Here is a 15,254-nt window from a genome sequence, read left to right on the forward strand (position 1 = left end):
GTTATTCTTAGGTACTGTGAGGGAACCTCTGTTAAAAAGTTTATATGTAAAACACATGTGAGCTATATAGAAAGGTCTGTTTTACCTGGGGCAAACTTCAGAGGACTTGAGAAAGAACAGTGGTATTTCTTTTAACCAAGTCAAATATGGGCTCTAGAATACTAGAACATGGCAGCCTGCTGAACTTAACAGGTGAACATGTTTCCAGAAGAGAAAGGGTTTCCTTGTCTGTGCTGCGACGGCTCTTTGGGTAATTCAGTGGTAGAATTGAAACACCGTTGATTTGGCAATCTTTATGTGATACTTGTGCCTCCGTAATGTGCTGGGTACTGTGCTGTCATCCTGAGAGATGATTTAAGTGATATTCATGAACAGAAAAAAAAATGTGTGTGAGGCAGGCACACACGCATCTGCGCGCAGGGGCAGAACGTGTGTCAAAGATAAGAGAATGCAGGCTCATGGGTGCCACAGTGCATGTGTGGAGGCCAGAGGACAACTCACTGTGGGTGCTAGGGATGGAACCCCAGTCATCAGGCCCCTGTAGCAAGCCAGCAGACACAGTAACTGGCTGGATCATGCCCCGGACCCAGATCGCTATGCTTGGGTGTTCATGGGGCGATGGATTAGACCCAGGGTGATGCACAAATGAATTACTCTGGATTTTGATGATTTACTTTGAACATGTCATTTACTTGTTATCCCAAATAGTTGTTAGAACAGGGTTGGCGTGTGGTTGGAATAAGAATGGCCTCTGTAGGCCACATATGTCAAGTTAAATGGTTTTGCTACACTTGGCTGTAGCCCCCAGATAATGGCACGGAGAGCTGTTACATTTATTAATAAGCGCCAGGCACTGTGGCTGGGCAGACACTCATCCACTCTAACCTGACTGTGCTGGCCCGGCCTGGTTCCTAGCCACAGGCCCCACTAGTCCTGCCCTGGCCACGCCTGCTCCATCCGTGTCTTCTCCTCCACCTGGGACTCCTGGGATTGCGAGCCCCGCCTTAACTCTCCTTCCATCGATAGGCTGTTCAGCTCCTCATTGACCAATCAGGTGATGGAGAACAATTTTTACACAACATCCAGACAAGAGGTGCTTCTTAGAAATGGCAGTGCCAGTGTCTGGCCTGCAACCAGATCTCTGAGTGCAGAAATCAACATTTGAATACACTGTGCACAAAAACATCCACCATCATACATTTGAGGATCAGGAGGTGTGTTGCGGGCGTCGTGGGCCTTTTTGTAGGAGCCTTGTCTGTCACTGGGGGTGGTCGTTCACTTCCTGCCTGCTGCCTCGATCCGTGCCGTGACGGCCATGGTTCACCCTCTGACACTGTAAGCAGCTTTATTTTACAAGTTGCCTTGGTCATGGTGCCTCTTCACAACAGGAGAAAAATCACGAAGACAGTTGACAGGCTTTTGCACAGATGGCCAAATTATAAGTATTATAGGTTTTGTGGGCTACGTGAGATTTTTATCATATTTTCTTATTTTTTTAACTTTAAAAATGTAAAGTGCTTGGTCTTGGCATGGGTCACACAAAAGAGGGAGCAAGTTATTTGTCCCATGAAAAGGTCTCTGACTCCATTGTAAAATTTTTAGTGTGAAGATTACCAGGATATTTATAATAAATAACATAAAGTGAAGATTAAAAAAAAACCAAGATAACCAAAGTAGTATCTTGGTGTTTTAATACTTAGAATATTTGAAATCAGTGTTAATGGTTGAGAATAACCCATGTAGTATTTGTATTTTGGGTTGGGGTGGAAATTACCTTATTAATCTATTTTGATCAGTTATTTTTTAAAAATTGTATATTTCTGGAACTAGCCCATACGAACAGGTAGAAGGTTCTTGTGTAAATGTATGTTATATGATTTCTGTGTAAATTAAAAAGATAAGTGATCTCGGTTCTAAATCTATTTTTAACTGTGTGCCTTTGTAAGGTGTGTGTTGCCTTTGTATAGCAGTTATAGGGATTATTGATTATAGTTTGGTTTTTGAGAGGGGGTATTATTTTTAGAGCAATGGCTAGTCTTGAACTTCTGTTGTTTTGTTGTTGTTGTTATTATTGTTTTTTCTTTTTGTTTTTCTGTTTCTTTGTATCCCAAGCGCTGCGACAACATTTTTGGCATGTTTTGTGTTTTGAGAGGGTTTGTTCTTAATTGTGACATACCTAGGAGATAAATTTAACCAAGCATCTATAGCTTTTTATTTGCAAAATTTGGCATGTACTCTTAGGTGAAGAAGAGTGAGGGAGCCTAGATACAAAAGTATGTTGAGTCCCCAGCTCTGCAGTGATTAGTTGTTCTTCAGGGAAGCGTTCATATCTTCGTTTGCTTGTTAGGGTGTTCACCTAACTTGCATTAATTGCTTACTGTGTGGCTGTGCTGACTCTGCACACAGCTTTAGCCTTAGTGTGAGCTGTGAACTCACAACTTCTCCTTTTGGAGAGGGAAATGCTAAGTAGTTGGAAACTGTCCTGTCTTTGGAGTTAAGCCAGTAACTGACATTCAGAAGCAAAGGGCTCTGTCCAGAGAAGCTGAAGCATCAGAACGAACATCACCTTGGCAGCTTTGAAAAGGCTGGGATCTGACATCAGCTTTGTAGTCTTAGAAATAGTTTCTTCTTCCTCCCCCTCCCCTTCCTCCTCCTCCTCTGTGGATTGTCTGGCTCTGAGACTAGCTCATAGAGAGCTACAAGTAGAAGATGGTTTAATTTGTGCTCCATGGCTGTGGAAACAGAACAAGAGATTATTGGAGAAAATTTTTAATATTTACAAGTTAAAATCCTGATTGCTGGCCTTACTTCAAAAACATTACATTATTAAGTCTTTATTTTATATTAAACCTTTATGTTTGAGTTTAGGGTTAACATTGATTATTCCAAATAGGTAATAAATGGATCAGAGTTTTGTTGTTTTGTTTTGTTTTTTAAATCAAAAGATACAGTAAAGTAAAAATACAGTGAGGAATCTCCCTCCCTGTCTGTACGTCACCCAGTCTCTCACCACATACGGAGTCATCATTAACTTTTTCTTGTGCATCCATAGTCTTCAGTGGTATATATTGTATGTGTCGGTTTTACATATCTGTCTAAGTCTAAACTAGCTGCTTAGTATTTTGTTTGAGGTTATATCTGAGTTTTACTTACCTTTTGAGTCTCAGGGCATCTTAGCGATCACTACTGACCGACCATCTTAGACCATAAAATGATTTCCCAGTTCCTGTGAGAGCATTCCTTACTACCTCTTGTTAGTGCAGACCATCCACGTACAACTTGAGGAATCAAAAATAACCAAGTGGCATATAAGGAGAAAGAGAGAAAATAAAGGTTGCAGAATTCTTCACATAAGAGAGGAAATGAAGCCAGGAGTTAATCCCAGCACTCGGGAGGCAGGGGCAGGCAGATCCCTTTGAGTTCGAGGCCAACCTTGTCTACAAAGTGAGTGTAGGACAGCCAAGGTGACACAGAGAAGAAACCTTGTCTCGAAAAGGAGGGCGGGGCAGGAAAATGAAGGGTGATGGCTCAGCAGTTAAGGGCACCAGTGTTCTTCCAGTGGACCAGGGTTCAACTCTCAGCCACCCACAAGACAGCTCATAACTGTAACACCAAGATCTGACACCCTCATACAGACATACATGCAGGCAAAACAACAATTCATATAAAATAAAAATACATTATGAGAGGGGGAAATGATGTCTTAGTTTATATTGCAGAAGGGTTTTATATGGGACAGGCTATCAACGGTACCAGGCAGGCCACTGAGTCTCCCCAGGCCAGAAATTAGGTAAAGTGCAAAGAAAAGTCAGAAAGATACGAGATGAAACTGCCTTGATGCTTTCATGATGCAGTGTTTGATTAATGGTCTTATGGATAAGAAAATCCTCATCAAATGTAAGAGAAACTATAGTATGAATGAATAAACTCTACCTGATGATCAGAGATTAGAATTACAAACTTGAGGGTATAGGATTAATTTCTAGTTGTGGCTGGAAAGATGGTTGACAAGATAGAACTCACTTGCTTTTCCAGAGGATTTGGATTCAATTATTGGCACCCACATGGTGACTGAAACCTTCAGTAGCCCCAGTCCAGGGGATTTAGCTCCCTCTTCTGGCCTCTTTCAGAACCAGGCATGCACAGGTACCCAAAAAACATCCATACACATACAGTATTTTTTAAATTTTAAATAGTTTCTGGCGTTTGTTTCTTACTCAGTTCACAGCTTCTCACAGGTGTGCAGCCTTTAGTTTCAGGCAGCTCTCAGTAGCCACAGACAGAGAAAACACAGTTCTCCTGAGGGGACAGGAGAAGGGCATCCAAGGTTGAACAAGTTGGGTTTTTTCCCCATAGAGTTTGATTTTCTTCTTTTTACCAAATTAATTGGCCTTAATTCTGAGAAGACAGAAAAAGAAAAGTGATCCATTTAAAACTAATTCTGCCTATACGCTGTGATGGAGGAAGAACACTTTAATTAGGGAAGCTAGTTACGAAGAGTGGGGTATGGTGCTCACACCTGTAATCCCAGCACTTGGAAGATGAAGGCAAGGTCAGGAGTTCGAGGCCACCCTCTTATATGAAGAAATTAAAGGCCAATGTGGACTTTCTGTCTCAGAATACAGTGTGATGAGGTGCTGGGTGACAGGCATACAGAAAATGATGCAGTAGGGAGCCTGGAAAGGAAGAGAAAACATTTGAGGTGATAACAGCTGTTGTAAATTTACTGCTGGTGAAAGGTTGTAGGAAGTTCCAAGCCTGTTCCTAAGGAAAAGCAGAGAGAGTGTGTGTTATTATTTTGTTTTAATATTTTCTGTTCCTATGCGGGTCTTAGATAGCTTGGGTTGGCCTTGAATTTCTGATTGTCCTGCTTCTGCCTCCTAAGTACTGGGGTGGGTGGCCAGCTTGTTGTGTTTTAAGTAGACAGACATGTGTAATGCTCCAGTCTCCCCCTTCGCCTCCCTCCTGTTCTTTTTGAAACAAAATTTCTAACTAATGTGGTGTGGCTCATGCTGACATTAGCCTCCTTAGTGCTGGGATTACAGGCATGTGCCACCACGTATGACTATGAGTCCTTTAAGAAAAAAATAGTTAATGGTTTGTTTTGTAGTGGTGTTTCTTTTATGAACTTGGGTTCCTTTGTGTTGGGTGCAGATGTTCAGAATTGCCACATCCTCTTGGTGGCTTTTTTCCCTTTCATGAGTATAAAATGTCTTTCCCTAACTCTGTGATTAGGTTGATTTTGAAGTCTGTTTCATCAGATATCAAAATAGCCACACTTGCTGCTTCTTGGGTTTATTTACTTGAAATGCTTTTTTATATTCCTCCTTTTTGATTTATTTGTTTTATTTTGTGTGTTTTGCTTGCCTGTGTGCCTGTGCACTGTGTGTGTGTTTGGTGGTGCCCATGGAGGTCAGAAGAGGACATTGGATCCCCTGGAACTGGAGTTACAGATGGTTGTGCCCACCATGTGGGTGCTGGGAACCAAACCCAGGTCCTCCGCAAGAGCAACCAGTGCTTTTAACCGCAGAGCCGTTGCTCCAGCCCCTCGATCCTGTTTTCTAATCCAGTCTGTTAGTCTGTGTCTTTTTATTGGGGCAGTTGAGGCCATTGATTTTTGAGAGCTATCAGTGTTTATTGACTCTGGTTTGTTGTTACGATGTGGCTTGTTTGCCCACACACTCTTTTTGATCTTTTCTTCTGAGGTTATTTATTCTTTGGTCTCCTTGAGTGTAGTTAACCTCAGCAGACTGAGGTTTTCCTTTTAGGGCAATCTGTAGATCTGGATTGTTAGACAGAAATTGCTTAAATTTAGTTTTATTACAGAATGTTTTTTTCTTTCTTTGTCAACTGTGAGTGATAATTATAGTAGATATAGGAGCCTAGGCTGGCGTCTGTGGTCTCTTAGTTTATAGAACCATCTGCCCAGGTCCTTGGGGTTTTCAGAGTCTCCGTTAAGAAGTCACGCCTGCCTGTATATATGATCTATTCTTTATCCCTTATACCTTCCTTCTTTCTTTCTTTCTTTCTTTCTTTCTTTCTTTCTTTCTTTCTTTCTTTCGACAGGGTTTCTCTGTGTAGCCTTGGCTGTCCTGGACTCACTCTGTAGAGCAGGCTGGCCTCTGCCTCCTCCCAAGTGCTGGGATTACAGATGTGTGCCACCACCGCCCGGCTTCTTTCTTTCTTTCTTTCTTTTGAGAAAGTTTTTCCTCTATGTCTAGTGTTTTGTTTCTTATGTGCCATGGGACATTTCTTTTCTGGTCCTGTCTATTTGGTGTTTTGTGTGTTTCTACTTTGACAGATGCCTCCTTCTGGGCCAATTTTCTTCTTTTGTTAAAAATTATCTTACTTGCCTTTGACACAGTTTTCTTCTGCTTCTTCTTACTATTTATAGATTTGCTGTTTTCGTAGTGTCTCAGATTTCCTGGGTGTTTTGTGCCTGGATCTTTTTGGATTTAGCATTTTTTTTTTTTGACTGAGTTATCCATTTCTTCTGCTTTGTCCTCAAGACCTGAAATTCTCCCCCATGTCTTGTAATCTGTTGGCGAGGCTTACCTCTGAGGCTTTTGTTTGACTTCCTTATTATTTGAGTTTTCTTTAGTTATTCTGTTTTCTACGTACATGTCTTGATGTTTTCATTTCATTCTGTTTGTATTTTCATGGTCTTTGTTGAGGCATTTATTCATACCCTCTTTAACATACTCATAGTTGGAATTTTGAAGCCCCGGTTTGTCTGTCAATTAAATTGCATTTCTCCGGACCTATTGCCATAGGTTTGTTTGTTTGTTTGTTTGCTGTCTCCGCTGTTCATGCATGTGTTTGGGGCTAGGATAGTGGAGGTGTTTCTTGATGTAGCCAACTGGTCTTGTCTTTGGGGTGGGTGTTCATGCTTTGGATCCTAGTTAGCTGTAATGACAGTGAGGATCCCTGGTTGAGAGTGCTGTTGTGGGCTGGGCTGGCAGGACACAGATGGGGCAGGAGGAAAAGCCGAGGGGGGCAGTGAGAAGCGGGGGCCACACCAAGAGGGCTGATCATACCACAGTGAAGTTATGAAACTGCTAACTTTTTTTTCCTGAATTAATTTTTGTGGTGTTTGCCGTTCTATGAATTTTAAAGACATTTGGATTATATTATTGTACTATTAATAGCTCCCATTAAGCCCCTATGTATAGGGCTGAGTATTGCTAGTCATTCCCAAGAGGGGAAAAAAAGGAAGTGTGGAGCAAGTCGTCCTGAGGAAGTCTAGAAAGGGAGGGCGTTTGTAGTCTTTAGCATGCTGGGAAAGGGTGTAGGAGTGCATGCTGTGAGGCGTGGCCAGAGGCGTTTTTCTTTCATTGTTACCAGAAATAGACGCCCACCCCAAGTGGCAGATTCAGGAGAGGAGAGGGAGCAGTAGAGCAGACTCCTGGGAGAGAGCTAGCCATGGGAGTGAAATCATGTTATCTACGGGGCGATGGAAATTATTCATACAGAGCCTTAACTCTACAAGCCTTGTCACAGACTAAGCAGACTAGAGCTTGCTGGGTGAGTCAGTGTGGGCGGACACTGACGTAGTCACTAAGTACCATTATGGGGGGCGGGGTGTTTATGAAAGAGGCCCAAAGGTTTCCTCATTTGGAGAATGCAATGGCTAAAGAGTTGTGACATTTACATGTCCTTTAACAACAGCAAAGTGATGCTAGTATGAGCCCTCAACCTATAGGAAGCTGTGGTGTAAAGCAAAAGCCCCAGCATAGAAGCTTCAGCCCTGAACTGCGAACAGAAAGCTGACACAGTCCTCGTGCTGCGTGTGTCCCAAAAGAACTATGGTCCAACACAAAATGTGTAAACTTACTTAAAGCCCGAATCCCACAGCTGGGCATACACACAGAGCCCTGCGCCCACAGGCTTATGTACACCTTCATGCTTATCACCGTAGCCAGAAAATGGACCAGCCTTGTCTAACAGATAAATGGATAATGAAAGTACATTACATATATAATGGAATATTATTCAGTTCTAAAGAAAGGTGAAGTTATGAAATTTTCAGGAAAATGCATGGACTTAGAATATATAATGTTAAGCATGATCAGCCAATCCCATTAAAAACCACACACACATGTTATCCCTTCTGTGCTGATTGTTTAGCATGAACAAAGTCAAAAGGGTAAATGTATGTGGTTTGGCACATTTACTTCTGCTTTGGATTAAAAGCCTTTACTTTTATAAAAATTTTGAATTTGCCTAATGTACACCCTAAATGTTAAAAGTTGGTGGAACGATTTTTTTTTGTCTGTTTGTTAATTTTGATTTTTGTTTCATCCATTCAAATTGTCATTCACTGATTAGTGTTAGGCAACTTGAGACAAGGACAAGAGTGCTGCCAGGAAATTGTTAGTTAAGGAAGGTGCTGTTACATACAGTGTAATAAGAAGAGTTACTCAGATTTCATGCTGCCTTTATTTTGTCCTCCCTTCCCCATGGTGCTGGAGACTGAGCCCGTGTTCCTGTGCATTCTGAGCAAGCACTCTACCACAGAAATGCATTCCCAGCCAGAGTTACTCACATTTTATATCCATATTCCAGTGGTCCTCGGTGAATTGGGTTAGTTGAAAAATGTCCACGTGAGCAGTGAAGCTTCCTTGTCACATTTGTGAGCTTGGTTTTAACGGCTGGCAGTGGTACATGTCTGTTTTTATCAACATGGTAGTTCCACCTGAAGCTGACTTAGTCCCTGCTGGTGCTGCTGGTGCCTCCTCTCTCACGGTACTTCAGAGTTTTAGAACAGAATACTGTTCTTTCCCTTAGTAACACTATCTATACAGATGTTTTATGCAAAGATTTATTTATTATTATGGATTCAGTGCTCTGCCTGCATGTCCACCTGCAGGCCAGAAAAGGGCATCAGATCTCATTATAGATGGTTGTGAGCCACCATGTGGTTGCTGGGAATTGAACTCAGGACCTCTGGAGGGGCAGCCAGTGCTCCTAACCTCTGGGCCATCTCTCCAGCCTCGTATTCAAATCTTTTTGACATTTGTGGACATAGTATTGGTTACTTGTTGATCTTCCAGAAGACCTGGACTTAGATCCCAGCACTCACATGGCAGACTAAAATGGTGTGAAACTCCTGTTCTGGAAGATCCAGTGCCCTCTTTTGGCCTTTGAGGGGACAAGACACACACTTACAATAGAAATAAATCTTTTAAGACTGCAAGAACCTTGAAAAATACCTGTTTGCTGCTTTTCTGTGTTTCTGTTGTTGCAGTACTGGGGTTTGAACCCTTCTTTCTGTCTATGTTAAGCAAGCACCCTGTCACCGTGTTCACTGGCTTTAATGCTAAACTTAGTAGCATAAAGTCTGACCAAGGTTTAAACATAAGAGGTTCCAGGTTCACGGGGAAGTAGGGCAGTAGCAGGTAAAAGCTTGCACCAAGCCTCACCTGGGTTCAGTGCCCTCCACCCCATGGTGGAGGGAAAGAAGTGATTTCATGTGCTGTCCTCTGACTTCCACGTGAAGGTCATGATGAGTGCCTCCAGTATAGAATGAAAGCATAAATAAGTGGGAGAGTATAATTTAAAAAGTCAGAGGTTCTTCCTTCAGAATTTTGATTAATTTACAAATATGCTGGTTTAATAGGGAAAAGATTGGCTCTATGCAATCTAGGTGAATCTCAAGACTTAAACCGTAGAATATTGGTGGCCGTCTTCAAATCCAAGTGTATTATGTGACATACCAGAGCCAGTTTTACTATAATACCTTATTAAAGAAGGAAGTGATGGCTGGAGAGGGCTGGAGAGATGGCTCAAAGGTTAAGAGCACTGTCTGCTTTTCCAGAGGTCCTGAGTTCAATTCCCAGCTTCCACATGGTGGCTCACAACCATCTATGATGTGATCTGATGCCCTCCTCTGGCTTGCAGGTGTACATGCAGGCGGAGCACTGTATATATAATACTAAATCTTAAAAAAAAAAAAAAAGTAATTACCATTCTAACTTAGTATGTTTTCCTTTGTTCATGCATCTAATGGTTGATGCTGCCACAGCCTGCCACTAGATGGCAGGCCAGACCCCCTTTTCTCATGGTAGATTTCAACCAGTTTTTAAAAACCCTTGTTCATGCCCTTGATTACTTTAAAAACCCTTTTCTGTTTTTAGGTGGGCAGTATCAAACCGAGAAATGCTCATAGCCCAAAACAGCTCCTTGGAATTTAAGCTACACCGACTGTATTTTATTAGCTTGTTAATGGGTGGAACTACAAATCAGCGAGAAGCCTTACAATATGCAAAAAATTTCCAGCCGTTTGCCCTAAATCATCAAAAAGGTGAGTCTGGAGTCAGACAGCTTTTTTTTTTTTTTTTTTTTTTTTGTACTTTTCAGAGGGACCATGGGGAAGGTGGGGAGAGTACAGTCCCTCTGTGTGGCCCAGGCTGCTCTCAGATGTGTGATCGATCCTCTTGTGTCAGATTCCAGAATGTTAGGAGTGCACATGAGCACCACCAGCATGGCTTGGGTTAGTGTTTGGAAGGAGCCAACAGCCATCACTTGTGTCCGTCGTACACACTTGCTAGTTACTAACACTGTTGGGATAACTGTGGGAACACTAGAGCAGCAGCACAGCACTGAAGCCAGAGACTTTGCAGAATTAGGGACGCCATAATGTAAGGATGCTGTCACTTCAGCGTGAGTACTTCTTCAGCAAGTGCGGCATTCCGTGCTTCCCTTTTCTCACCCTCTCCATGCTGTGCCCTTAGTTTAAGGAGAGAGACTTTGCACTTAGGCTTGGGGACCAGATGTTTATATTACTTTAGGATAAGATACATTAGCTTTCTCAACCATTATTCACAAGTATGCTGTTTCAGATACGGCTGTGTACACTTCCATTTTGTGGATGCTTTTTCTTTTAGACATTCAGGTGTTGATGGGAAGCCTCGTGTACCTGAGACAAGGCATTGAGAATTCACCGTATGTTCACCTACTTGATGCAAACCAGTGGGCTGACATCTGTGACATCTTTACACGGGATGCCTGTGCCCTCCTGGGGCTCTCTGTGGAGTCTCCTCTCAGTGTCAGGTGCAGTAACAGGCCCTGGTTACTCCGAAATGGGACTGTGCTTGGGCAGCTTTTCCTAATGCCTCTATGATTAAACCAATAGTTATGTTGTCTTTCTGGAGATGTGTATAGTTGACACTTGGGTTTACCACAGTTGGCAGTGACACAGTTTTAGGGCAGTAGTTCTCCAAGTGTGACCTAGAACCAGGGAGTCCAAAACCCTTTCCCACTGCTGATATTTACGTAAATGATGCAGAAATGGAAGTGAGTTTTAAGTTGATGTTTGGTTGTATATCTTTTTAGCATTCTTTGTGACACAAGGCATTTGCATAAAGCATTTAGTTTTATAACACAGTATGATGCTCGTCTTGGGACAAAGCACCTGTGTGTTGAGTTACGAACTGTCTTGTTGCAGAATACAGTTTTTACTTGAACTAATTTGCAACAGACACTCTAGCATGTTTATTGTGATCTTAATAAACTAATCAGTACGTTTTAATTTCTAACATTAAGTGACAGAATTCACAAAAACAAAAACCACAGTTACTCACATTCTGGGTTTTGACAGTTAATTTTTACAAGTGAGTGAAGTAAACTTGTCACATTCAAGGAAACCAGTGATGCCAAGTATGTGTGTCTTTTGACCCAATGATGAAGGCCAAGATTTTACACACTAAAATTGAAATATTTTGGCTCTAAGCTTGTAAAGGCTTTTCTGATGAGGTTGGTAATGAGATTTTATATATATATATATATATATATATATATATATATATATATATATATATATATTTTAAATTGGAGGGAAAACTTTGGAAGGTTTAATCCATATAACTTTACATAATCATGCTCAAAGAGATGATAGGTGCCGAAGTATTTCTTCTCCTTTAAATGTGGAGGCGCAGCGGCACGTAGTCCTCGTACTCCTCAGCCTTCCTGGAGCTGATGAGAGTCATCGGCTTATCATGGTGGTGCTCCTCTTCTCCCACGCAAAGCCCGTTGTTGTTGTTGTTGTTGTTGTTGTTGTTGTTGTTATTTTAATTACTGAGGAATTAAGTGGAAATTAAACCACCTGTCAAAAAACTATCTTTTTAAAGTTTGCTCTTTTTCTTCATTTCTCCCACTACTGGTTAGGTTTATGTGGTAGCACTAGGGGCTTGGGTTTTGATTGTAACGGGGATTATATTATAGTAACTACAGGAACCATGGCTGAGGCCTGGGAGCTGCAGGCTGGGGGAGAAAAACCGTTTATTTTCTTTTCCACCGTTCCCTGTCCACTTTCCAGGCTCTGTGCGTGTAGCATCCTGGGAGTTGGCACTGATGCTTCCTCTTTTGCCCTCAGTTTCTCAGCAGGTTGTGTGGCACTGCCCGCACTAATTAACATCAAAGCTGTGATTGAGCAGAGGCAGTGTACTGGAGTTTGGAACCAGAAAGACGAATTACCTGTGAGTTCCACTGACAGTTTATTTACCTTTCCTGTCATAGAAGATGGATGTTTTAAGAATTAAAAGTGCTCATTATACTATTTAACTGTTGTAGCCATTCAATAGGTTTTGCTGTTTTTGTTTTAATGCACATAACCTGAGTGAAAAGCAAGGTTGAGGGTATAGTTCAGAGGCAGACAGTTTGCCTAGCAGGCTTGAGGCTTTGGGTCCAGCCTCCAGCACCACTCCAAAAATGAAACAAGTCAGTTAACTAATTAAAATAAAAATATTTATAAGATGTGATGGTGCATACTAATTCCAGCACTCAGAAGGCAGAGGCATGCTGATCTTTGTGAGTTTGAGGCCAGTCTAGCCTGTATAGCGAGTTCCAAGGAGTCAGGCCTCATAGTAAAACCCTGTCTGAACAATAAAAAACTTAACAAGACAGTTGCTATGAGGGGCATGGTGTCTTTTGGAGACACTGGAGGACTGTATCCAACATTTTGACTTGCATTTGCAAGCTGATGAACTCAGGCCTCAGACGTGGGGAGAGTTGTGCATTCTGTTAGCACATAGTTCTGTTGTGAGCACACTTGTGGGCAGTGCTTTATTTGTAAAAGGAGGCTACTGAAGCCTACTGAAGCGTAGAGGTAACAGACACATGATGGCTGCCATGATGGTTATGATGTGAGGTGCACAGTTTATTTTGTGTGTTTCCTCTGGCACCTCTAACAGTGGACACCAAAACTTTAATCTACACTTAACCATTTCTGACACAATTATGTCACAGACCCCAGAGAGCTACATTAAGCTTCTTTCACACCTGCACACAGGTTTGCCTGCAGTCACCTTGTTCTTTCAGCTGTAAGCCTGCCTGTCAGTTGGTTGTACCAACTTCAAGAGCTTGTTAAGATGGTCTGCAATTAAAGGCACAGGTGCCTCCCAGCTCCACACACAGTCAGGATATAAGCAGCGCTCTGCTCTGTTTGAGCACATGAGAGAACTCGATTCCTTAAGCAGGTGCCCAGTTTCTGGCACTTTATGGTCGTGCTGTGAGCATCTCTGAAATTTGTGTACTGAAGTAGAGCGACCTGTAGTATTCCAGCTGACAGCGGGAAGCAGCAAGCAGTAGTGGTTGGTAAGCTTTCCTCAGCATTGCTTTGCAGTACTTTTGGTTTGGGGTTTTGTTTTTTGTTTGTTTTTGCATACTTTTACTAAGTAGTGCAGTTTGGGTATCCTCTGACCCTCCTCGACACTGGGTTACAGGTGTATCCCACCGTTTTTGTGGTGCTGTAGTTTGGACTCTGCTCCTCCCCTCCTCTTTGTCAGTTTTCCTTAAAGGACCTTGTTAATAGACTTAAGTCTTTGTGTCCCTGGCTGGCAAGGAATTTGTATAGCTGACCTCACACTCAAATCCCTTTTCTCTGCTGGCATTAAAGGTGTGTGCCACCACACCTACCAGTAGTTGGCTTTTAGAACAACAGCTATTGTAGATTGAGAAGGAAGGAAAAAGATGTATTTGTGGAGGCTCTGGTGTGCAGCAGCTACTCTATATTAGATGGTTTCAAGCTTTTATATAATTTATTTGTGGCAAAAGCACAATACTGATGCAATGCCATGAGCTTTAATGTATACATCACAGAAGATACTGTTGAGATTTGGCTTCATTGGAATTGGTGACAGAAGCCTGTAATGCCAGGCACTTGGCAGGCTGAGGCAGGAGGACCACAAATTCAAGACCTGCCTGGGCAACTTACTGCGATCCTATCTCAAAAAGCAAAGAGAAAGGGAGGGAGAGAGAAGCAGGAAGGGAAAAGGAAGAAAGAAAAGCACGTGAACAGGGTATGGGTGTCAGGAGGTAGGATGGGGTGCTGGCCTGAAGGTTGCCTACCTATATGCGAAGTCCTCCATTAGACGCCCACCGTAAGCAGGTGCTACCTACAGAACAGTTGGAGGTCTGATGGTTTCACCCTTAGTGTCTGTCTGATACATTTTCAAGGTATTCAGGCCAGGGATGTGGCTTAGTGGTGGCCACTCAAGGACGAAGCTGTTAGTTTGCTGCCTGGTACCACCAAAAAAAGATAATTAACTTCAGAAGTGTCACGTTTGATTCTCTCAGACCTCAGAATTTGTTAAAAACGAAGCAGTGTAGTTTTGTGGACCAGAAATTTAACTAGCCTTTGTACATTTTTCTTGTTGGAACAGATTGAAGTGGACCTTGGTAAAAAGTGCTGGTATCACTCCATATTTGCCTGTCCCATTCTTCGTCAGCAAACAACAGATAACAATCCACCCATGAAGTTGGTTTGTGGTCATATTATATCAAGAGATGCCCTGAATAAAATGTTTAATGGTAGCAAGTAAGTATGTGACTTCTTAAACATGAAATAAATCATCTTGCGAGAAGATAAGATAAAGAAAGACAAGTGAATAACAGCTAAAATCAAATGTTCGTTCTTTCATTCATTCATTTTTAGGCTTCTGAAACAGGTTTCTCTGTGTAGCCCTGGCTGATGTGTAGACTGGGCCAACCTCAAACTCAAAACGTCTGTCCACACCACCATGCTCAGCCATAGCTAGATTTAGAAATGAGTTTCTTAACTATTCATAGGAAGTGCTTTATACCTAATCTCTGGTTAGTTTAACCTGCTCAGGGATTTGATGATTAGATTTACAAGTGTGCTCTAATTCTTTGGGTGTGTACCTCCTCCCTCCAAGGTTTTAAGAGTTTTCTACTATGTGTATATGTCCTATTCTGTGCTTTCCCTTTCTCACTGAGGGATTGATTTCGAGGTTATT

At 42.1% G+C, this 15,254-nt stretch overlaps 1 protein-coding gene and 1 long non-coding RNA gene across 3 annotated transcripts in view; both read left to right on the forward strand.

Moving 5' to 3' along the window:
* Nucleotides 1-15,254, forward strand: part of RMND5A (required for meiotic nuclear division 5 homolog A) — a 50,899-nt gene that overhangs the window by 30,280 nt on the left and 5,365 nt on the right. For both annotated transcript variants that reach the window (XM_084766897.1, XM_084766898.1), the window contains exons 5-8: nucleotides 10,137-10,303; nucleotides 10,887-11,052; nucleotides 12,374-12,476; nucleotides 14,661-14,815. In XM_084766897.1, coding sequence (XP_084623023.1) covers nucleotides 10,137-10,303; nucleotides 10,887-11,052; nucleotides 12,374-12,476; nucleotides 14,661-14,815 — 591 coding nt within the window. The remainder of the gene's footprint in view (nucleotides 1-10,136; nucleotides 10,304-10,886; nucleotides 11,053-12,373; nucleotides 12,477-14,660; nucleotides 14,816-15,254) is intronic.
* Nucleotides 3-10,098, forward strand: LOC311588861. The gene is made up of 3 exons (XR_014776345.1): nucleotides 3-192; nucleotides 3,761-8,857; nucleotides 9,901-10,098. It is a non-coding gene; the product is annotated as an uncharacterized lncRNA (long non-coding RNA).

The sequence above is a fragment of the Acomys minous genome, assembly GCF_964271855.1.
Source record: "Acomys minous genome assembly, chromosome: 17".
In the NCBI taxonomy this organism is placed as follows: domain Eukaryota; kingdom Metazoa; phylum Chordata; class Mammalia; order Rodentia; family Muridae; genus Acomys; species Acomys minous.